This window comes from Rhodotorula graminis (assembly GCF_001329695.1).
Source record: "Rhodotorula graminis WP1 unplaced genomic scaffold RHOBAscaffold_5, whole genome shotgun sequence".
Taxonomy (NCBI): domain Eukaryota; kingdom Fungi; phylum Basidiomycota; class Microbotryomycetes; order Sporidiobolales; family Sporidiobolaceae; genus Rhodotorula; species Rhodotorula graminis.
The window spans coordinates 82,531-104,907 of NW_017264932.1; the positions used below are offsets into that span (position 1 = coordinate 82,531).

At 67.5% G+C, this 22,377-nt stretch overlaps 5 protein-coding genes across 5 annotated transcripts; 3 read left to right on the forward strand and 2 right to left on the reverse strand.

Moving 5' to 3' along the window:
• Positions 1-189: 189 nt before the first annotated feature.
• RHOBADRAFT_52685 (uncharacterized protein) lies at positions 190-9,629 on the forward strand (the record flags this gene model as incomplete). The annotated part of the gene is made up of 25 exons (XM_018416459.1): positions 190-198; positions 421-495; positions 592-816; positions 900-2,000; positions 2,095-2,896; positions 2,978-3,129; positions 3,204-3,293; positions 3,362-3,982; positions 4,059-4,169; positions 4,247-4,769; positions 4,841-4,905; positions 4,996-5,067; positions 5,134-5,252; positions 5,323-5,353; positions 5,416-5,570; positions 5,639-5,830; positions 5,925-6,029; positions 6,095-6,168; positions 6,245-6,279; positions 6,421-6,434; positions 6,549-6,588; positions 6,665-6,734; positions 6,967-7,043; positions 7,129-8,148; positions 8,253-9,629. 25 exons carry the CDS (start codon positions 190-192, stop codon positions 9,540-9,542), a joined length of 7,068 nt encoding a protein of 2,355 aa, XP_018271689.1. The 3' UTR covers positions 9,543-9,629.
• A 300-nt stretch (positions 9,630-9,929) lies between these two features.
• On the forward strand, positions 9,930-10,904 carry RHOBADRAFT_43063 (uncharacterized protein; the record flags this gene model as incomplete). Its single annotated transcript, XM_018414165.1, has 3 exons — positions 9,930-10,043; positions 10,107-10,301; positions 10,374-10,904. The coding sequence occupies 3 exons, from the start codon at positions 9,930-9,932 to the stop codon at positions 10,902-10,904; spliced, it is 840 nt and encodes a 279-aa protein (XP_018271690.1).
• A 429-nt stretch (positions 10,905-11,333) lies between these two features.
• On the reverse strand, positions 11,334-12,824 carry RHOBADRAFT_13625 (uncharacterized protein; the record flags this gene model as incomplete). Its single annotated transcript, XM_018412148.1, has 4 exons — positions 11,334-11,762; positions 11,840-12,086; positions 12,178-12,539; positions 12,618-12,824. 4 exons carry the CDS (start codon positions 12,822-12,824, stop codon positions 11,334-11,336), a joined length of 1,245 nt encoding a protein of 414 aa, XP_018271691.1.
• Positions 12,825-15,183: 2,359 nt separating this feature from the next.
• Positions 15,184-17,416, forward strand: RHOBADRAFT_66257 (uncharacterized protein). Its single transcript, XM_018418910.1, has 3 exons — positions 15,184-15,299; positions 15,514-15,662; positions 15,741-17,416. The coding sequence occupies exons 1-3, from the start codon at positions 15,212-15,214 to the stop codon at positions 17,244-17,246; spliced, it is 1,743 nt and encodes a 580-aa protein (XP_018271692.1). The 5' UTR covers positions 15,184-15,211; the 3' UTR covers positions 17,247-17,416.
• Positions 17,417-17,698: 282 nt separating this feature from the next.
• RHOBADRAFT_48273 (uncharacterized protein) lies at positions 17,699-19,594 on the reverse strand (the record flags this gene model as incomplete). Its single annotated transcript, XM_018415115.1, has 6 exons — positions 17,699-18,034; positions 18,099-18,267; positions 18,342-18,370; positions 18,475-18,516; positions 18,625-18,676; positions 19,581-19,594. 6 exons carry the CDS (start codon positions 19,592-19,594, stop codon positions 17,699-17,701), a joined length of 642 nt encoding a protein of 213 aa, XP_018271693.1.
• Positions 19,595-22,377: the final 2,783 nt, after the last annotated feature.

Below are 22,377 nucleotides of genomic sequence, written 5' to 3' on the forward strand. Positions count from 1 at the left end.
TTGGGCGCAAGAGGGTCGGCCTTGCGGCATCGAGGGCACCTCGTGGTGGCCAGCGGCGGCGGCAAGGAGCGCGATGAGGATGCTGAAGCGGGCTACGCCGGTGCCCTGCCCCGCAGGTGGAGGTGGAACGGCGGTGTCGGGGTGGCTCAGGCGAGATGAGCTGCCGCGGGCGGGGTCGGCTCGAGGCGAATGCTGCGGGTGCGCGGGCGCGTCGCAGAGCTTTGTAGCGAGCTTGTGCTCAAGCATAGCCCGACTCGAGCAGATCGAGCGGTAGTTGAGGAGGAAGAGGGTGCGCGGCTTGGTCGCCTCGTCTCGCCTCGCTCCTCCTCCCTCTCTCCACCACCGCGCCACAATCGTCAGCCTCTCCAGTCCTCGTTGCACCTCGATCGACGCCTGACACACATCTTCGACACCCTGCAGATGGCGAGCGGACCTCCACCCGGCTTCTTCCCCCAGGATATGGGCGAAGGGCCCTCCGCACCTCCCACCTACCAGGTGCCTCCTCCCTCGCCCCTCCAGACTGCCGCCGAGGGCACCAACTGACCCAACTTTGTACCCTCGACGTCGCCGTCACCCTTTCCCCGGTTACAGGAGCCTCCCGCCATGTCGCAGGAGCAGCTCGAGGCCAAGGCCCGCAAGTGGCGAGCGTTCTCTACCAGGCGCTTCCCGGGCGACAAGAAGGGCAAGGGCAAGGTCATCGACACGGGCAAGCAGGCCATGCCCGCCGAGCACCTGCGCAAGATCATCCGCGACCACGGCGACATGTCGAACCGCAAGTTCCGCCAGGACAAGCGCGTTCACCTCGGTGCGCTCAAGGTGCGTCAAGCTCTCTCTCAGTCTCTCTCTCTATCCCTCGGGGCGACGAGAGCGTGACGCTGACCTGTCGATCGCGCCCGCAGTACGTCCCGCACGCCGTCCTCAAGCTCCTCGAGAACATGCCCATGCCGTGGGAGCAAGTGCGCGAGGTGCCTGTCGTGTACCACATCACCGGCGCCATCACGTTCGTCAACGAGGTGCCCAAGGTCATCCCGCCCGTGTACCACGCCCAGTGGGCCACCATGTGGCTCGCCATGCGTCGCGAGAAGCGCGACCGCCGCCACTTCAAGCGCATGCGCTTCCCGCCGTTCGACGACGAGGAGCCGCCGCTCGACTACGGCGACAACGTGCTCGACACCGAGCCGCTCGAGGCGATCCAGCTCGAGCTCGACGAGGACGAGGACGCGCCGATCGCCGAGTGGTTCTACGACTCGAAGCCGCTCGTCGACACGCCGCACGTCAACGGCTCGAGCTACAAGCTGTGGAACCTCGACCTGCCGCAGATGGCCAACCTGTACCGGTTCGGCCGCACCCTCCTGAGCGACTTCAACGACAGCAACTACTTCTACCTGTTCGAGCCCAAGTCGTTCTTCACGGCCAAGGCGCTCAACGTCGCCATCCCTGGCGGGCCCCGGTTCGAGCCGCTGTTCCGCGACGCCGACAACTTTGACGACGACTGGAACGAGTTCAACGACATCAACAAGGTCATCATCCGGCAGCAGATCCGGACCGAGTACAAGATCGCGTTCCCGCACCTGTACAACTCGCGGCCGCGCAGCGTCCACATCTCGCCGTACCACGAGCCGCACAACCTGTACATCCGCACCGAGGACCCGGACCTGCCCGCGTTCTACTTCGACCCGATGATCCACCCGATCTCGTCGCGCGGCGTCGCGCCCAAGAACGAGCTCGTCCCGCACGAGGTTGACGTGTTCGGCGGCGACTCGAACGGCGAGGACGACGAGTTTGAGCTCCCCGACGAGTGCGAGGCGTTCCTCGCCGACGACGACGTCGAGACGGACCGCACCGCCGACGCCATCGCCCTGTGGTGGGCGCCGTACCCGTACAACCAGCGCTCGGGCCGCACCGTCCGCGCCCAGGACGTGCCCCTCGTCAAGAACTGGTACCTCGAGCACTGCCCTCCCGGCCAGGCCGTCAAGGTCCGCGTCTCGTACCAGAAGCTCGTGCGTCCCTCTCGCTCTCTCTCTCCCTCTCTTTGCCCCTCACCTCGACGTCGGTCACTGACACCTCGCTCTCTCTCTCTCGCCCGCCCTACAGCTCAAGTGCTACGTCCTCAACCAGCTCCACCACCGTCGCCCCAAGGCGCAGGTCAAGAAGAGCCTTCTCAAGCAGCTCAAGGCGACCAAGTTCTTCCAGACGACGACGATCGACTGGGTCGAGGCCGGCCTGCAAGTGTGCCGCCAGGGCTACAACATGCTCAACCTCCTCATCCACCGCAAGAACCTCAACTACCTCCACCTCGACTTCAACCTCAACCTCAAGCCGGTCAAGACCCTGACGACCAAGGAGCGCAAAAAGTCGCGCTTCGGCAACGCGTTCCACCTGTGCCGCGAGATTCTGCGCCTCACCAAGCTCATCGTCGACTCGCACGTCCAGTACCGCCTCGGCAACGTCGACGCGTTCCAGCTCGCCGACGGCCTCCAGTTCATGTTCGCCCACGTCGGCCAGCTCACGGGCATGTACCGGTACAAGTACAAGCTCATGCGCCAGATCCGCATGTGCAAGGACCTCAAGCACGTCATCTACACCCGCTTCAACACGGGCCCGGTCGGCAAAGGTCCCGGCGTCGGCTTCTGGGCGCCCGGCTGGCGCGTGTGGCTCTTCTTCCTGCGCGGCATCGTCCCGCTCCTCGAGCGGTGGCTCGGCAACCTCCTCGCCCGCCAGTTCGAGGGCCGCAACTCGAAGGGCGTCGCCAAGACGGTCACCAAGCAGCGCGTCGACTCGCACTTTGACCTCGAGCTGCGCGCCGCCGTCATGCACGACATCCTCGACATGATGCCCGAGGGCATCAAGCAGAACAAGTCCAAGACGATCCTGCAGCACCTGTCCGAGGCGTGGCGTGCGTCCCCCTCTCTCTCGCCGTCGCCCGTCGCCGTCGCTCGGACCCCGTTCCTGACCTCTTTTGCCCCTCCTCGCGCAGGTTGCTGGAAGGCCAACATCCCGTGGAAGGTGCCCGGCATGCCGACGGCCATCGAGAACATCATCCTGCGCTTCGTCAAGGCCAAGTCGGACTGGTGGACCTCGGTCGCCCACTACAACCGCGAGCGCATCCGCCGTGGCGCCACTGTCGACGTGCGTCCTCTCTCTCTCTCTCTCTTTTTCTCGCCTGCACGCACACCTCCTGACGCTCTCGACGACCCTGACAGAAAACCGTCGCCAAGAAGAACCTCGGTCGCCTCACTCGCCTGTACCTCAAGGCCGAGCAGGAGCGCCAGAACGCGTACTTGAAGGACGGCGTGCGTCCCTCTTTCACTTTGTCCCTCCTCGTGACTCGTTCCTGACGCTGTCGCACGTGCCCTCGCAGCCGTACGTCTCGTCCGAGGAGGCCGTCGCGATCTACTCGGCGACCGTCCACTGGCTCGAGTCGCGCAAGTTCGCGCCGATCCCGTTCCCGCCCCTGTCGTACAAGCACGACACCAAGCTCCTCGTCCTCGCGCTCGAGAAGCTCAAGGAGGCGTACAGCGTCAAGGGCCGCCTCAACCAGTCGCAGCGCGAGGAGCTCGCCCTCATCGAGCAGGCGTACGACAACCCGCACGAGACCCTGTCGCGCATCAAGCGCCTCCTGCTCACGCAGCGCGCCTTCAAGGAGGCCGGCATCGAGTTCTTCGACACGTACGAGAAGCTCATCCCGTGCTACGACATCGAGCCGATGGAGAAGATCACGGACGCCTACCTCGACCAGTTCCTGTACTTCGAGGCCGACAAGCGCGGCCTGTTCCCGTCCTGGATCAAGCCGGCCGACACCGAGCCGCCGCCGCTCCTCGTGTACAAGTGGTGCCAGGGCATCAACAACCTGCACGACGTGTGGGAGACGAGCGAGGGCGAGTGCAACGTCCTCATGGAGACGCAGCTCAGCAAGGTCTACGAGAAGATCGACTTGACGTTGCTCAACCGCCTCCTGCGCCTCATCATGGACCACAACCTCGTGCGTCGTCGTCGTCGCCGTCCTTCCCCTTTTGCCCCTTGAGGATCGCCCTGACCCTCTCTCCCTTCCCTCGCAGGCCGACTACTGCACGGCCAAGAACAACATCGTGCTCACGTACAAGGACATGTCGCACGTCAACGCCTACGGCATGATCCGAGGCCTCCAGTTCTCGTCGTTCATCTTCCAGGTCCGCCTTCTCAACTCGAGCCTCGCCCTCTTTCCCTCGCGTACTCGGTGACTGACTCTCGCACTCGTCCCTCGCAGTACTACGGCCTCATCCTCGACATCCTCATCCTCGGCCTGCAGCGCGCGAGCGAGATGGCCGGCCCGCCGCAGATGCCCAACAACTTCTTGCAGTTCCGCGACACGGCGACCGAGACGCGGCACCCGATCCGCCTCTACTCGCGCTACATCGACCGCGTCCACATCATGTTCCGCTTCACGGCCGACGAGTCGCGCGACCTCATCCAGCGGTACCTGTCGGCCAACCCGGACCCGAACAACGAGAACTTGATCGGCTACAACAACAAGAAGTGCTGGCCTCGCGACTGCCGCATGCGCCTGATCAAGCACGACGTCAATCTCGGTCGCGCCGTCTTCTGGGACATCAAGAACCGCCTGCCGCGCTCGCTCACGACGATCGACTGGGACGACACGTTCGTCTCGGTCTACTCCAAGGACAACCCTCAGCTCCTCTTCTCGATGTCGGGCTTCGAGATCCGCATCCTGCCCAAGATCCGCAACGTCAACGAGCAGTTCACCCTCAAGGACGGCGTCTGGAACCTCAGTGCGTCCCCCCTCGTACCTCCTCTTCTCCTTCCCCCTCCTGACTCTCCTCGTCACTCCTCCTCCTCACAGCCAACGAGGCGACCAAGGAGCGCACGGCGCAGGCGTTCCTGCGCGTCTCGGACGAGGGCATCATGGTGCGCCCCCTCCCCCTCCCTTCCTTTCCTCGCCTCCTCCCTGACCTTCTTCTTCCTCCTCCTCTTCCTCCTCCCCCTCGTCCCGTGCAGATGTTCAACAACCGCATACGACAAATCCTCATGTCGTCGGGCTCGTCGCCGTTCGCCAAGGTTATCAACAAGGTGCGCCCCAGCCGCCGCTCGACTCGGGCATGAAAAACGACTCACCTCTCGCCCTTTCCCTCGCAGTGGAACACCGCCATCATCGGCCTGCTCACGTTCTACCGCGAGGCCGTCATCCACACGACCGAGCTCCTCGACGCGCTCGTCAAGGCCGAGAACAAGGTGCAGACCCGCGTCAAGATCGGGTCCGTCCTCCTCCTCCCTCCTCTTCTCGACCCTCCTTGTCGACCTGCTGACACCCTCCGTACCCTGCAGCCTCAACTCGAAGATGCCGTCTCGCTTCCCGGTGCGTCCCGCTCGTCCCAGACCTCGCTCGAGGGCGTCGTCGCTGACCTGTTTCTCCTGCAGCCGGCCGTCTTCTACACGCCCAAGGAGCTCGGCGGTCTCGGCATGCTCTCGATGGGCCACATCCTCATCCCGGCGTCCGACCTGCGCTGGAGCAAGCAGACCGACACGGGCATCACCCACTTCCGTGCCGGCATGGGCGGCGGCAACTCGGAGGTGTACGTCCCCTCTCTCTCTCTCTCTCGTCGGCCCAGGGCGCCCGTCCTGACTCTCCTCGTGCCTGTAGCCTCATCCCGAACCTGTTCCGCTACATCCAGCCGTGGGAGGCCGAGTTCCTCGACTCGGCGCGCGTCTGGTCCGAGTACGCGCTCAAGCGCAAGGAGGCGCAGGCGCAGAACCGCCGCCTCACGCTCGAGGACCTCGAGGACTCGTGGGACCGCGGTATCCCCCGCATCAACACGCTCTTCCAGAAGGACCGGTGCGTCGACCTCTCCCCAACCTTGAGAAGGTCGCCCTCGACTTGGGAAGGTCGCCCTCTCGCCTCGTCACTAACGCCTCTCCCTCGCCCGCAGACACACGCTCGCGTACGACAAGGGCTGGCGCAACCGCGTCGAGTGGAAGCGCTACCAGCTCCTCAAGCACAACCCGTTCTGGTGGACCTCGCAGCGTCACGACGGGTGCGTCCTCTTTTCCTCCTCTTCCTCTCCTTCTGCGTGCTCACTCGCCCTCTCTGCGCCTACAGCAAGCTCTGGCAGCTCAACAACTACCGCGTCGACGTCATCGCGGCGCTCGGCGGCGTCGAGGGCATCCTCGAGCGTGCGTTCACTTCTCCTCCTTCCTCGAGGCGTTCTTTTTGTCCCGACAGACCTCACTGACTCTGCTCCGCCTACAGACACGCTCTTCAAGGCGACTGCGTTCCCGACCTGGGTGCGTCACCCTCTTTCAGCCCTCCCTCCCCTCGTCGTCGTCGTCATCATCGTCGGCCTTCCCTTGCCTCGACCTCCCCGTTCTGCCTTCTCCTACTTCTGCGACGCCTTACTGACACTCGCATACGCTCTCTGTACACAGGAGGGACTGTTCTGGTGCGTCACTGGCCCTTCCTCGTCGTCTCGGCCGTCGTCGTCCTCCTCGCGTCCTCTGAGGTCCTCGCGACCTCCCAGAGATCCCTCCTGACCCTCTCGACGTCGTACACGCAGGGAGAAGGCTTCGGGGTTCGAAGAATCCATGAAGTTTAAGGCGAGTTCAAGAACTCTCGAGTAGTTTTTCGTCGTGCAGATTGGGGAACACGTCTCTGACGACTCGGTGCCTGCAGAAACTCACCAACGCCCAGCGCTCGGGCCTGTCGCAAATCCCGAACCGGCGCTTCACGCTTTGGTGGTCTCGTGCGTCGACTGTCCCCTGCCGCTCCTTGTACGTGGCGACCGGAGCTGACCTCGCCCCTCACCCCGCCCTGCCTCACCTCGGCCCCTCTCTCGGCCCCTCGCCTCTCTCGCCCTCTCGTCACCTCCCTCGTACACTCGTTGCCGCCACGCTGTCGCACGACCTCCTTCGCCGCCCTCCTCGCCCCCTCTCCCCTCCCTCGTCCCCTCGACCTTCTTCTTCGCCCTATTGCAGCCACGATCAACCGCGCCAACGTCTACGTCGGCTTCCAGGTCCAGCTCGACCTCACGGGCGTCTTCATGCACGGCAAGGTGCGTCCCTCTCGCCCGTCGTCGTCGTCGTCGTCGTCGCCGTCGAGGAGAAGGAGACTGACCTCTCGCCCTCTCGCCCGAGCAGATCCCGACGCTCAAGATCTCGCTCATCCAGATCTTCCGCGCCCACCTGTGGCAGAAGATCCACGAGTCGGTCGTCATGGACCTGTGCCAGGTGTTCGACCAGGAGCTCGAGGCGCTCCAGATCGAGACGGTCCAGAAGGAGACGATCCACCCGCGCAAGTCGTACAAGATGAACTCGTCGTGCGCCGACATCCTCCTGTTCTCGTCCTACAAGTGGAACGTCACGCGGCCGTCGCTCCTCACCGACTCGAAGGACGTCATGGACGGCACGACGAGCTCCAAGTACTGGGTCGACGTCCAGCTCCGGTGGGGCGACTTTGACTCGCACGACATCGAGCGGTACACGCGCGCCAAGTTCCTCGACTACACGTCGGACAACATGTCGATCTACCCGTCGCCGACCGGCCTCCTCATCGGCATCGACCTCGCTTACAACCTCCACTCGGCGTACGGCAACTGGATCCCGGGCATGAAGCCGCTCGTGCAGCAGGCCATGGGCAAGGTCATGAAGGCCAACCCGGCGCTCTACGTCCTGCGCGAGCGCATCCGCAAGGGCCTCCAGCTCTACTCGTCCGAGCCGACCGAGCCGTACCTCAACTCGCAGAACTACTCGGAGCTATTCAGCAACCAGATCATCTGGTTCGTCGACGACACGCAGGTCTACCGCGTCACGATCCACAAGACGTTCGAGGGCAACTTGACGACCAAGCCGATCAACGGCGCCATCTTCATCTTCAACCCGCGCACGGGCCAGGCGTTCATCAAGATCATCCACACGTCGGTCTGGGCCGGCCAGAAGCGCCTCGGTCAACTCGCCAAGTGGAAGACGGCCGAGGAGGTCGCCGCCCTCGTGCGCTCGCTCCCCGTCGAGGAGCAGCCCAAGCAGGTCATCGTCACGCGCAAGGGCATGCTCGACCCGCTCGAGGTCCACCTCCTCGACTTCCCCAACATCGTCATCAAGGGCTCCGAGCTCCAGCTCCCGTTCCAGGCGTGCATGAAGCTCGAGAAGTTCGGCGACCTCGTGCGTCAACACCTTCTCTCTTTCTTTCCCGTCGAGCCCTTTCCTGACTCTCTCGCCCTCTCCCCTCTCTCTCGCGCCCTCTCCCCTCTCCTTCTCTTGCGCAGATCCTGCGCGCGAGCCAGCCGCAGATGGTCCTGTCGAACATGTACGACGACTGGCTCAAGTCGATCTCGTCGTACACGGCCTTCTCGCGCCTCATCCTCCTCCTGCGCGCGATCCACGTCAACAACGAGAAGGCCAAGATTATCCTGCGCCCGAACAAGAACACGATCACGCAGCCGCACCACGTCTGGCCGACGCTCGAGGACGAGGAGTGGATGCGCGTCGAGATCGCCCTGCGCGACCTCATCCTCGCCGACTACGCCAAGCGCAACTCGGTCAACACGGCGTCCCTCACCTCGAGCGAGATCCGCGACATCATCCTCGGCATGGAGATTCAGGCGCCGTCGGTCCAGCGCCAGCAGATGGCCGAGATCGAGAAGTCGACCGAGGCGGCGGCGCAGGTGACGGCGGTGCAGACGCGCACGACCAACGTCATGGGCGACGAGATCCAGGTCGTCACGACGACGGCGTACGAGCAGCAGGTGTTCAGCAGCAAGACCGACTGGCGCATCCGGGCCATCTCGGCGACCAACATCCCGCTCCGCCTCCAGCACGTCTACGTCACGAACGACGACGTCAAGGAGGAGCTCCCGACGTTCGTCCTCGCCAAGAACGTTATGAAGGCGTTCGTCACGGCGGCCGACCTGCGCGCGCCCGCCGCCGCCTACCTGTACGGCCAAGTCGCGCCGGACAACTCGCGCGTCGTCGAGGTCAAGGCCGTCGTCGTCGTCCCGCAGCGTTCGACGCAGCGCTCGGTCGAGCTCGTCAACGAGCTCCCGTCGCACCCGCTCCTCGCCGACCTCAAGGTCGTCGGCCTCATCACGACCCAGGCGCAGGAGACCCAGTCGCTGTCGCCGGCCGACGCGACCCTGTTTGCCCGCCTCATGGCGCAGCACTCGGAGATCGACGGCTCGTCGATCATGCTCACGGTCGCCTTCACGCCGGGCTCCCTGTCGCTGTCGGCGTACGCCCTCACGCCCAAGGGCTTCGAGTGGGGCAGGACGGCCGACCCGAACTCGCCGGCGGGCTACAACCCGGCGTCGATGGTCGACCGCGCGCAGCTGTTGCTGTCGGACCGCATCCTCGGCTCGTCGTTCGCGCCGGTCGGCGGCGTGTGGAACTACTCGACGGGCCTCGGCGCCGCCTTCTCGCCGACGATGCCGTACAGCGTCACGCTCGTCGGCCAGCCGATGCGGTACTGGGACGAGCAGCACCGCCCGGTGCACTTTACCTCGTTCGTCGCGTCGGCCGACGACGGCCTCGAGGTCGACGCTGAGGACGCCTTTGCTTGAGAAGGTCGGGCGAGGAGGAGGAGGTCTCTGTTTCGTCGGTTCGCTCTCGTTTCCCCTGAAGTTGTATACAAGCGTTCTCTCTCTCTCTCTCTCTGCGTCTCTCTCGTGCGGCTCCCGGCGAGAGAGCGAGAGAGCGAGCCGGACGTCGAGCTCGCGAAAGTCGTCAAAGCTATCGCTCGAGTTGCATCGACAAGCTCGTGTCCCTCCTGTTCTCGACAGCGACTGCGACTACGTCGTGAGCCTGTCGAACGCAGCTCTCGAACTGCGAGTCGGCGAGAGCGGCCTCGCGAGATATCCGCGCACGGGCCTCGCCCGCCGCTCCGGACTGCTTCGGAGAGTCCGCGGATCAGCTCTCCTTCCCTCTCCCTCGCTCGCTCTCGCGCTCTCATGGCCAGCACCGTGGACCTCCCCGAGCACTGCATTGTCTGCTACACGGCGACGACCAAGCTGTGCAGCGCGTGCCGCGCCGTTCGCCTGTGCTCGGAGCGCTGCCAACGCATCGTGCGTCCCTTCTCTCTCCCTCGTCACGCTCGTCCGAACCGAGCTGATCAGTCTTCCACACAGCTCTGGCCGACGCACAAGGTGCTCTGCGGGCGCAGCGTCGACACGTTCTACCTGCCGCCGTTGACGGCCGACGAGATCCGGTCGCTCGACGACGTCAAGAGCAGGCCAGGCCTTGTTCCCGGCTTGCGCGGCCAGTCGCTTGTCAGCCTCGTCAAGGGTGGCTACCCGGGACCTCTCGCCGACTTCCTGTGGACCGTGCGTCGCCCTTTTTCGCTCCATCTGGACCTCGCACGCGCCTCGACTGACCCTGGGTCTCGCTCCCCGCAGACGTTCTGGCAGCGCCTGACCGCACCCGCCAACGACGACCCGTACGAGGAGAACGAGCGCCTCGAGAACGTCGCCCTCGCGTACGAGTTCCTCGGACACGCCGCCGACCGCGAGCTGTTCGCCGGCAATCCTCCGGCACGCCGGTCGCCATGGCAGCTGTTCGCCAAGTCCTGCATGGCGTTCCACACCGAGTACTGTGAGGCGGTCGCCAAGATGTCGGGCAACACGCCGGAAGCGGCCGCGTTCGACAAGGCGACGCAGATCGGCAGCTTCACCGTCCTCAACGCGCTCTTCCGCCAGCAGCTCGTGCACGCCACGATCACGTGCCAGTCGTACAACCGCCCGTCCCTCGTCGGCCAGGAAGAGGCGCTCGAGCTCGTGCAGGCAGGGAGGACGCGCGCCGTCAAGCTGCTCGAGGCGTCCGACCTTCCCGAGTTCGTCAAGCAGCGCCTCGTCGCGCACGCGCAGGTCGGTCTCTCGAGGGGCGCCTGGGCGCAGTCGGTCGCCGCTCTTGACAAGCTCGCGACGTAGTCGCTGTCGCTGTCGAGAACGCGAGGGAGGCGAGCTTGTTGTTGCAACTCGAGCGATAGCTTTGACGACTTTCGCGAGCTCGACGTCGGGCTCGGTCTCTCTCACTTCCTCACCGGGAGCCGCACGAGAGAGAGGCGCAGAGAGAAAGAAAGAGAATGCTTGTGTACAATTTCAAGGGGAAACGAGAGCGAATCGACGAAACAGAGACCTCCTCCTCCTCGCCCGACCTTCTCAAGCAAAGGCGTCCTCGGCGTCGACCTCGAGGCCGTCGTCGGCCGACGCAACGAACGCGGTACAGTGCACCGGGCGGTGCTGCTCGTCCCAGTACCGCTGCGAGCCCCTTGTCGAGCTCGGTCGGCCGCTCTCGAAAAGAGGCCTGAGCGCGAGCTCTCCTTTCCGCCTCGCGTCGGCGACAGCTGCTGCTCTCGCTCATCGAGGTCGCGCACTCAGAGAGAGAGGCAAGAATTGCAGTGCAGAGAGCGAACGACGACGAATTGCAAGATTAGAGAGGAGAGGGGGGTGGGGGAGGCGGACGAGAGGCAGCTCATCCGGATCGTCTCGACGGCTCGTCGACGTCCATGCCCGTCGCGGCATCTGGAGCGGCACGCTCGATCTGCTCTCGGATGAGACTGTCGCACGGCGAGAGAGTGTGAGTGAGGGCGTCCTGCGCGAGGTGCCGAATAGGAGAGGGCGAGGGACGCACCTGGCCATGCGCGGCTCGAGGTCCTGCGCGAGCGCGAACGCCCGGTGCATGTCGGCCTTGCGGCCGAGGACGCGGTAGAGCTTTCCGAGGAGGTAGTGCACGTTGGGCTCGGTTGGCGCCTGGTGCCGCAGGGCGAGAAGGTCGGCCTCGGCAGCCTGCGGACGGCGAGAACGGCTGGTCAGGTCCCTGCTCGCGCTCGAGGATACGCGAGGGAGAAGGAGAGGGGACGTACTGGGTAGCGCTGCAGGGCGATGAGGAGCCGGACGCGCTTGAACCGCACGAGCGGGCTCTCGGGCTCGAGGGCGGCCGCGCGCTCGTACATCTCGAGGGCGTCGCGAGGGCGGCACAGCTTCTCGAGGACAGTACCGACGCAGCAGATGAGGGTCGTGTTGGCCGGGTTGATCTCGAGAGCGCGCCGGAAGTGGTAGTCGGCGAGGGTGTGCTTGCCCGTCTTGAGGTAGACGTTGCCGAGGCCAAACCTGCAGTGGGAGAAAAGGTGCTTCGAGTCAGGTTCCTGCTCGACGCCGAGAGAGGCAGAGAAGGAGTGACAGAGAGGACGCTCCCACGCACCAGGCGTTGTAGTGCAGAGGGTCGCGCCGGACTGCCTCGCGGAAGAAGCCGAGCGCGCGCTCCCACTCCTCGAGCATGACGCACTCGTGCCCGCTCAACGTGTACGCGTAGACGCACGCGTCGTCGAGCTGCGCCGCCCGCTTGAAGCACCGCAGCGCGCTCGCGTGGTCCTCGACTTGGGAGAAGACGTTGCCCGACGCGATCCAGCTCGACGGGTGGTGCGGGTCGACGACCATGAGCTCTTGCGCGAGCGAGGACAGGGCGGTCGACGAGCGCAGGTGCCACAGGGTGGCCGAGTAGAGCTCCATGCCGTCGACGAGGTAAGGCGCGACTTGGCGCGCCAGCTGGAACGCCTTCTCGGCCTGCAAGAGGACGACGATGAGGGTCAAGGACTTTGCTCACGAAGAACGAGACGAGGGTAAAAGAGAGCGGGAGCGCACCTGGGCGTAGTTGAGCAGCTCGTAGTGCATCTTGGCGAGCATGACGAGCGCCCTCGCCGCGCGCCTCTGCTCGGCCGGTAGCTCGGCGAGCGCCTCGATCGCGCCCTTCATCTCGTACGTGGCCGCCGCTGCCGCCGCCCTCGCGAACGCCCGCAGCGTGCCGAGCACGTAGTCGTGCGCCTCGTCGCGCGCGACCAGGTCGACCATGGCCCGGCTCGCAGACGACGGGCCCGAGCTGCCGCCGTGAGCGGGCGACGACGGCGCCGGCGACGACGAGTGCGACACGGTCGGCTCGCTGCCGGCGTCCGAGAGGACCGACGGGCCGGCGCCGCCCTTGTTGCGCTTCTTGTCGCGCGAGCCGCCGCCGACGCCGGCGCCGTTGCCGGCCCTGCCGCCGGTCGCGCTCGTCTGAGAGCGCGAGACGGCCATGGCGGCGCCTCCTGCTGCTGCGGCCGACGCGGCATGGCCCGACAGGCGGGACGAGCGCCTCGTCGGCGGTGCCGCGCTCGAGCCCCCTCCTCCTCCTCCTCCTGCCGCTCCACCAGCCGCACCGACCGACCCTTCTCCTCGTCGCGCTCGACCCTCGCCACGCACGATGCGCCGTCCGACACGCGCCGAGTCGTCGTCGGCCGTCGAGGCCGCTGCCGCGATCGACGCCGGGGCGATGTTGCCCGCGCGCGTGCGCTTGACGCCTGGGGCGGTCGCCGCAGGTGCTGCGCCGGCAGGAGGCGTAAAGAGCGAGCCGGTGGCGGTGGAAGAGGGTGGTTGGCGCAGGGTGGGAGGGAGGGCCGCAGTCGAGGGCGCGAAAGAGAGTGGGGCGGTCGGGTAGAACGAGGCGTCGAACGAGCTCCTGCGCGCGAGGTACAAGGTCAGTAACTCGTCCGAGAAGAACGAGAGAGAAGTGGACGCACTCGTCGGCGGTGCTCAAGTCGCCCGTCGTGTCGGCGTACCGGCCCGAGCCCGTCCTCCTGAGCCCTGGCGGCACCTGCTGTGCGCCGCCGTACCAGCCCTGCCCGACGTCTCTCGCCTTGCCCTTGCCGTTGGCGCCGCCAAAGAGCCCGCCGGGCTTGACGGCGACCTCGGTCGGCGTAAAGAGCCCTCCTCCTCCTCCTCCTCCTGCGCCGCCGCCGACCGCGCCGCCGAGGCCGGGCCCGTCGTGCACGCTGCTCCTCGTGCGCATGGCGCCGCCGTGCGCCGTGTTGGACGGGCCGAGCGGAGCCGGGACGGGGTTGACGGCCGAGAGCGCGCGCGAGTGCTGCTGCTGCTGGGCGGCGGACGGGGCGACCGTGTGGGCCGACGACGGGACCGAGCGAGGCTTGAGGGGCAGGAGCGCGTCGATGTCGGGAGGCATGCCGAGGGCGCACAGGGCCTCGATGGCTTCCCAGCACGTCGGCGCCTTTGCGACGACGGCGCGGTAGCCCTGGACGGCGCGCTCGTAGTCGCCGCCTCTGCGGGCGAGGCGCGCCATCTCGAGCTCGACGACGGCCGCCTCGTCGACCGGGGCGAGCCACGGGGCGTGGGCACACACGAGGCTCGGGTCGAGCTGGGCGTCGTGGCGGTCCAGGTTCGAGGCGAGGGGCGTGCCCGGCTGGAGGACGCGGGCAAGGGCCTCGCGCCCCTCCTTGTCGCGCTTGAGGGCGAGGCAGGCGTGGCCGTACAGGCGGGCGCAGCGGACGCTGGCCTCGCACGCGGGACGGGTGAGCCTCGCGGCGCTGGTCGAGGCCTGCGGTGGCCAGCGGCGGCCGGCGCCGAGGAAGGGGTCGTCGGGGGCTGCGGTGGCGGGGCTGTCGGTGTGCGGGGTGAAGGTGACGGGCTGGCGGAGGAGGCAGAGGGCGTCGGTGTGCTTGTTGGCGGCGATGAGGACCGATGCGACGAGGTGGGCCGAGGGTTCAGCCGAGGGCTCGAGGGCGTGGAGCTGGTGGGCGTAGAAGAGAGCGGTGTTGTGCGAGTTCGGGAGGGCGTTGTGGACGAGGTGGCGCAGCAGGGCGAGCTTGTAGGCGAGCGCTGGCGGGGGAGGAGGTGCGGCCGCCGTCGCTGACGATGGAGGAGGCCGGCGCGAGGCCATGGGCGAGAGCCGCGCTTGGTGGGTGTGCACGAGGTGGACCCGCGAGTGCTGCAGGGGGCGTGCACCGAGTGCGAGCTGGTTGGTGGCGCGGGAGAGGGAGTGTTTGTTGGACGACGGGGAGAGGGGGCGACCAAGTGAGACCTCCCCTCGAGTTGTGACGCTTGGCTCTCGGTCCGCCAGAGTCAATCTCGCGAGCGAACCACCTCACTCCCTCCCTCACCCGCTCCCTCAACCGCTACGCACAGCTCGCCACAGCTCTCTCCCACCTTCGACCGCCACCCTCCACCGCGCACAAGCCGCACTTCGCCCCGCCACCGCCGACAGCAAAATGTACGGCAGCCTCACCTCATCCACCTCGGCCGTCCTCCCCGCTGCACAGCTGCGAGCACCGCGCAAGGTCGAGCACAGAGCACCCACTGACTCGTCCCTTATCCCCTCGCGCAGGTGCGGTATCTTCGCCGCCCACCACTACGGCGAGAACAAGGATGTCGCCGCCTTCCGCGCCCGCGCCGTCGCCCTCAGCAAGCGCATGCGCCACCGTGGACCCGACTGGTCCGGCTGCAAGATGACCGACGACTCGATCCTCGTCCACGAGCGTCTCGCCATCGTCGGTGTCGGTGAGCCCCGTTCTCTCTCTCTCTCTCTTGGCACCGCCGCGGCAAAAGACGGCTCGTCGTGCGGCGGCGCAGTGGGCCTGGCGGCTCGAGCAGTCTACCCACAACGAGCTCGTCGAGGTGTTGGCGGGCCCCGTCGCCCGCACGAGCCGATGTCGCCGCAGCTCTCGAGCTCCTCGTCGGCGCACTCGCTGACTCTCCTCTCCTTGTCGCGCAGACACCGGCGCCCAGCCCATCACGTCCGAGGACGACAAGCTCCTCCTCGCCGTCAACGGCGAGATCTACAACCACCGCGCGCTCCGCAAGCAGCTCAAGAACCCGGCCTCGTTCAAGACGCACTCGGACTGCGAGGTCATCCTACACCTCGTGCGTCGCCTGCGTCTCTCTCTCTCTCTCTCTCGCCCAGTCTCTCGTCGACTGACACCCCATTTCGCGAGCCCGCAGTACCGTGAGCTCGGCACCGACCTGTGCAGCAAGCTCGACGGCATGTTCTCGTTCGTCCTCCTCGACACGTCCGTCACGCCGTCGCGCATGATCGCGGCGCGCGACCCGATCGGCATCACGACGCTGTACCAGGGCTGGAACTCGCAGCGCCCGGGCACCGTCTACTTTGCGTCGGAGCTCAAGGCGCTCCACGACGAGTGCGACGAGGTGCGCTCGTTCCCGCCGGGCCACGTGTGGGACTCGGCGACGGGCGAGACGACGCGCTACTTCAAGCCGACGTGGTGGGAGGGCGACGTGTCGGACGACGCCGTCCCGACCCAGGCCGGCGACCTGACCGTCCTGCGCGAGACGCTCGAGAAGGCCGTCAAGAAGCGCCTCATGTCCGAGGTCCCGTACGGCGTCCTCCTGTCGGGCGGCCTCGACTCGTCCCTGATCGCCGCCATCGCCGCCCGGGAAACGGAAAAGGTCGCCAAGGCGCAGCAGGCGCAGCAGGACAAGGGCGGCGTGCCGCAGCAGGGCTCGGCCGGCGACTCGGCGGGCCTGGTCGGCGTCGACGACGAGGCGGCGGCCGACGAGGTCGGGACTTTGACGGCGTGGCCCCGCCTGCACTCGTTCTCGATCGGCCTCGAGGGCTCGCCCGACCTGCTCGCGGCGCGCGTCGCGGCCAAGTACCTCGGCACGGTCCACCACGAGTACACGTTCACGGTCCAGGAGGGCCTCGACGCCGTCGAGGAGGTCATCTACCACCTCGAGACGTACGACGTGACGACGGTGCGCGCGTCGACGCCCATGTACCTCCTGTCGCGCAAGATCAAGGCCATGGGCGTCAAGATGGTCCTCTCGGGCGAGGGCTCGGACGAGATCTTTGGCGGCTACCTGTACTTCCACGCGGCGCCGACGGCCAAGGACTTCCACCAGGAGTGCATCCGCCGCGTCAAGAACCTGCACACGGCCGACTGCCTGCGCGCCAACAAGTCGACCATGGCGTGGGGCCTCGAGGCGCGCGTCCCGTTCCTCGACAAGGAGTTCCTCGAGGCGGCGCTCAACGTCCGCCCCGAGGACAAGCTCTTCTCCAAGGGCTCGCTCCAGGAGAAGGACGCCGACGGCCGCCCCAAGATGGAAAAGTACATCATCCGCAAGGCGTTCGACGTCGGCCCGCTCGGCGAGCGCCCGTACCTCCCCGACGAGATCCTGTGGCGCCAGAAGGAGCAGTTCTCGGACGGCGTCGGCTACTCGTGGATCGACGGCCTCAAGGACCACGCCGCGCAGGTCGTCTCGGACGAGCAGCTCGCCGGCGCCGCCGAGCGCTACCCGCTCGACACGCCCGAGACCAAGGAGGCGTACCTCATCCGCCAGACGTTCGAGAGCCACTTCCCGACCGAGGCGGCCGCCAAGACGGCCGTGCGCTGGATCCCGCGCGCCGACTGGGGCTGCGCCGCCGACCCCTCGGGCCGCGCCGTCGCCATCCACGAGGCGGCCTACAACGGCGAGGACCCGACGCAGTGAGCGTCATCGTCGTCGTCGTCGTCGAGGCGTTCGAGGGTCGTGACGAGGCGGTGAATCGCAAAAAGGGTCTTCTTCCTCTCCCTCTCTCGCCCTTCCTCTCCCTCTCCTCCCTTGCACAATCCCTCTCATCTCTCTCATGTCGTGTGCAACCATAGAGCTTCATCGATGTGCCCCTGTCTGTCTCGAGGTCGAGCGAGAGCTGCGTCGTCCGTCTCGCGCTGTCCTCGGTCTCGCTCGGACCCTCACTTGCTCTCTCGCTCGCACTCTCGCAACGAAGACGACGCGAATCTGGGCCAGAGGGAGCATAGACGCTGCGTTGCGAGGTTGCGAGAATCTATGGGTCGAGGCGCCGGCGCGACAACAAGGGAGAACGAGAGAGACAAAGAGAGAGAATCGGGATCGAGAGGGCGAGTGTCTGTGCGAGAGGAGGAGGGATGCAGGGGGGTGGGCGCTCACAAGAGCATGCACTTTGCGCGTCGGCCGCCCCTCGAGCGCGACCGACCGCTCGAGCCGAGTCCCGCACCGCCCGCCGCCGTCGCCGAGCCCCTCATGGCGAGCCGCAGCGCGAGGTCGAACACGTCCTCGACGCCCTTGCCGCTGATGGCGCTCACCTCGGCGTAGCTGGCGCCTATCCGCTCGGCGACGGCGGCGCCCTCGTCGTGCGTGATCGGGTGACGCCCTTGGGCGCGCAGGAGCGAGATGGCGCGCTCGTCGGTGCGCAGGTCCGTCTTGGTCGCGATGAGGACGAGGGGCGTGTCGGGGCAGAAGTGCGACACCTCGGGGTACCACTGCGCGCGTCGGTTCGAGTCAGTGCGAGTCGCTCTAGAAGGAGGGAGAGGGACGGGGGCGCACCTTGTCCTCGACGTTCTCGAGCGAGGGCGGGTGGTCGACCGTGAAGCAGATGAAGAGGACGTGCGTCTCGGGATAGCTCAGGGGCCGCAGTCGGTCGTACTCTTCTTGCCCGGCCGTGTCCCACAGGGCAAACTCGACGATCTTGTCGCCGTAGGGCTTGTTGAGGACGCTGCGCGAGTTGGCCGAGGAGGTCAGCCGCAAGTCTCGGCCCGGCGACGGAAGGACAGAGGGGAGGGGACGCACTAGTTCTCGAAGACGGTCGGGACGTAGTCCTGGGCGAGGTAGAAGTGTCAGCGTTGTCACCCGACCACAGTAGAGGTCGACGACGCAAGGTGTCGGCGTCGAGCTCGTCTGGCCGAGGAGAGCGCTGACGCACAGTCGGGAAGCGCTTTTGCGAGTAGACGATGAGGAGGCAGGTCTGGGTTGGGCGCAAAGAGTCAGTGTGGCGCCGAGAGCGAGTCGGTCCGCCTCGGTCGAGACCAGGACGGGCGAGAGGAGGAGAGGGAGAGGAGAGGCGGCGACGGACCTTGCCGACACCACCGTCGCCGACGCAGGTGAGCTTTACTTTTGCGTCGGGCCTTGCGACGGGCATCTGGTGCGGGAGGGTCGAGGGCGAGGAGCTCATCGGTCGTTCGGCGAACTGGTCGAGGGACGACGGGGTCGGGGCGAGAGGGCGAGCTTGTTGGGCCGATGCGAGGGTGTCGGTGCGTGTCGATGTGGCTCTGAGTCGCACTGGACAGGTCTGGCGGGCTCTGTCGGTGAGAGCGAGGTGAGTCGAAGCGAGGCCAAGCTGCTCGCGTCGTCGTCGCGTCTCGTCCTCCCGCCACTCGCTATTGCTCGCACACACGCTGCGCGCCATGCTCGCCTGAGCTCCTGCGATGGACCCACATCACCCGCCGAGCACCAACGCCCACGGAGGTGGGTGCCACCCTCCTCCCCCGCACCTCGTCGACCATGTCACCGGTCCGTCTCTTCTCTCCCCCTCCTGAGCCTCTTAGCCAGCACACGAACAACACCTGACCACTCTTGCGCGGCACAGAGCGGGAAGAGCGCCTCACCGCCCTCGTCAACGTCCTCGGCTTCCCCTCTCTCGACGACCTCGAGGACTTTGTCTTCCTGCACGGCGCCGCAAAGGTCGTCCCTGCCGCCCAACGCGACACCTTGCCCCTCGACGACACCCAGACCCAGTACTCGGACACGCGCCACGCCCGCCGCAACGAGGAGCGCAAGCTCGAGAACGCCCAGCTCCGCCGTGACCTCGCACAAGCCCGCGACCAGCTCGAGTGGACCCGCGCCGAGGTCGCAAAGGAGCGCCTCACCAACGCCGCCCTCCTCAAGGACAAGGAGCGCCTGCTCGACGCCGCCGAGGGCCTGCACCGCTCGGGCCTCGTCCCGCCGTCGTCCACGCTCGCGAGCCGCTCGTCCGGCGCCGTCCCGTCGTCGCCCACCGCCGCCCTCCCTGTCGAGGTCGAGCTCAGCCACTGCTGGGACGACATCGCGGCGCTCGAGGCCGACGTCGGCGCCCTCGAGGCCGCACTCGAGCGGGCCAACGAGGCGCGCGACGAGTGCGAGGTCGAGCTGCGCGACCTCAAGGACGAGCTCGAGCGCGTGCAGGAGGAAAAGGCGCGTGGCGAGGCGGCGGCGGTCGAGCTGGCGCAGATCAAGGAGCGCCTCGCGGCGGTCCTGCCGGCCGTGTTCGGCGTCGACAGGCTCGTCTCGGCGAGTCCGGCTCCGACGGCCTCGTCTGCAGCTGCACCGACACCTCGGTCCGTCCTCATAGTTTCTCTTCAGACTCTGCGCGACATGCACTCACACGCCGCCTCCCTCCAGTCCGGGTTCTGCCCTCGCCTCGTCGGCCTTGCCTCGCGCACCTCCGACACCTCGCCACGTTCCCGCAAGTAGCGCCCTGTCGCCTCGCCCGAACGACTCAGCGCGGTCCACGTCCACGAGCAGGTCTCGCACGCCCAAACCGTCGTCGCAGCAGGCCCTGCTCGAGGCCGAGCCCTCTGCACCCGCACCCGTCGACCCGGCACCTGTCGAGGCACCCTCGCCAGCTCCTCCTCTCGACCCGCCGCCGCCGGCAGCCCCTCTCGTGACGCAGGCCACGTCGGCGTCGCTCGTCCACCCTCGCGTCGTCGCAATCGGCCGCCCTACCGCGTCATCCTCCCCCGCACCTCCTTCCGCCGTCGTCTCGCCCTCGTCCGCCGCTCCCTCCACTCCTGCAGCCCTCCCTTCCTCCTCCAGCTCGACGCCGAAAACGCTCAGCAAGGAGGGCATCGTCACCGCCAAGACGCAGATCTCGCTCTACCCGCGCCTCCTCGCCGAGTACACCTCGCTCCGCGACGCCCTCTTCGTCTTCCAGTCCTCCCTCCCCGCGCTCGACGCGCGCATCGCCGCCCTCCCCGAGCACGCCACCGCCTCGTGGCGCCTCAAGCACCGCTCGCCGCCGATCCTCCCCGCCGACGAGCTCGAGCGCTTTGCGCCCGCGCCGGCGCTGCCCGACGACGCGCGCGCCCGGCAGGACATGGCGCGCGAGGGCACGCTCGGCGAGCTGTACGGCGACGTCGAGGGCAAGGAGCGCGAGCTGAGCGCGCTCGTGAGCCTCATGCGCGCGTGGGAGAAGAGCGCGATGAGGCTGCTCAAGCGGCTCGAGCGCGGCGCGACGTCGGCGGGGGCGAGCACGGGCGAGGGCGAGGGCGAGGGCGCGCGAGCGCAGGCCGGCACGCCTGTCGGTACGGGCCAGGGCAAAAAGCGCGGCGTGTCGGCGATCGAGGGCGAGCTGGCGACGCCGACGGCGACGGCCCAGGCGGTCCGCAAGCGGCGCAAGGTCGTGAAGACGGCGACGCCGGGCCCGTCTGCCACGCCGGTGCCGCAGTCGACCATCACGCACGCTCCCGCCGCAAAGCAGGGCCTCCCCGCACCCGTCGCTGCGGCACCTGCGCCATCGCTCGCGGCATTTCCCCTCGCCGACCCGGTCGCCCGCCTCATGACGCCGAGCCGGCCCGTCGTCGCGTCGTCGCCCAAGGGCTCGGACCGCAAGACGCCGCGCTGGAACCTCGTCTCGCCCAACAAGCGAGGGCGCATCTCGCCGCTCAAGCTGTCGGGCTCGGGCATCAAGGCGCAGCTGTGGCGCGCCGGCGACGCGGCCGCCGCTCCCGCATTGGCGGCAGCCGACCGCAGCGCCGTGCTCGTTGACGACACGCAGCTCCTCGGCGGCGACGACGATGAGCCCGCGGTCGCGGGCCCGGCCCGCAAGCTGTGGAGCGACCACGGCTCGACGCTCGAGCCCGAGCCCGACACGCTCCGCACCGACGCCTCGTCTCAGCAGCAGCGTGTGCGCTCGTCGTCGCGCTCGCCGCGCAAGCCGACGCCGCGACGCTCATCGTCCATCATGCCGCAGCGGCAGGACGCCGTTCCCGCCTTCGCGACCGACGCCGACGACCCGTTCCTCGCCCGGCCGCTCCAGCCCTCGCCCAACGCCCGCTCTGCCGCCGCTCGACAGCGTGCGGCGAGCGCGGCGGCCTCGAGCCCGGACTCGAGCCCGAGCCGGACCCAGGACAAGAGCCTCGAGATGCCGCCGTCGGCGCAGCCGGGCAGCCGCCTCGGCGACGCGCGAGCAGGTCTCGCCGGCGACGACGGCGGTGACGTGCCGGGCTCGGTCGCCTACCGGCGCGAGCTGCGCTTCTTCGGCGCGCTCGGGACGCCGCCGCTCCTCGGGACGGGCTCGCCCTCGCCGTCGCCCTCGCCGAGGAATCAGTCGGCGGCGGCACTGCCGAGCCCGCCGAAGCTCGGCACGTTCCAGAAGGGTCGACGCGCCAAGGGCAAGAGCAAGATGCGCACGAGGGCCGGGCCTGACCTCGTCGCCATCAAGCACGAGGAGGACGACGACCTCGACCTCGACGACCCGCCTGCATCCGCGTTCAACGCGCCTCGTGCTTCGCCGCACAAGAAGCAGCGCCGTGCCACGTCGAGGACGCCCAAGGTCGAGTCGGGCGACGAGGAGAACGAGGAGGACGCGCGGTACCCGACCGAGCAGTTCCCGGACGGCGACATGACGGACAAGGAGAAGAAGGCGTGGCTCGCGAGGCTGCGCGTCAAGCGCAAGGCGCGGTGGGCCGACGAGGCCGAGGAGAAGCGCATCGCGAGGTGCGTCCACCTCTCCCTCGTCGTCGAATTCGGCACGTACTGACCTCGTCTCGTCGGCGTCCGCAGCGCGTCGAAGCGCAGCAAGCTCGAGGTCAACCCGGAGCGCAACCGCGGCGAGGCGCAGCTGTTCAAG

Excerpts from the sequence above, each read along its gene's own strand:
- RHOBADRAFT_66257 (XM_018418910.1), top strand. The coding sequence starts at position 15,212 with ATGCGCCACCGTGGACCCGACTGGTCCGGCTGCAAGATGACCGACGAC. Across the intron at positions 15,300-15,513 it reads TCTCGCCATCGTCGGTGTCG|ACACCGGCGCCCAGCCCATC; the intron begins GTGAGCCCCGTT and ends CTTGTCGCGCAG. Across the intron at positions 15,663-15,740 it reads GCGAGGTCATCCTACACCTC|TACCGTGAGCTCGGCACCGA; the intron begins GTGCGTCGCCTG and ends GCGAGCCCGCAG.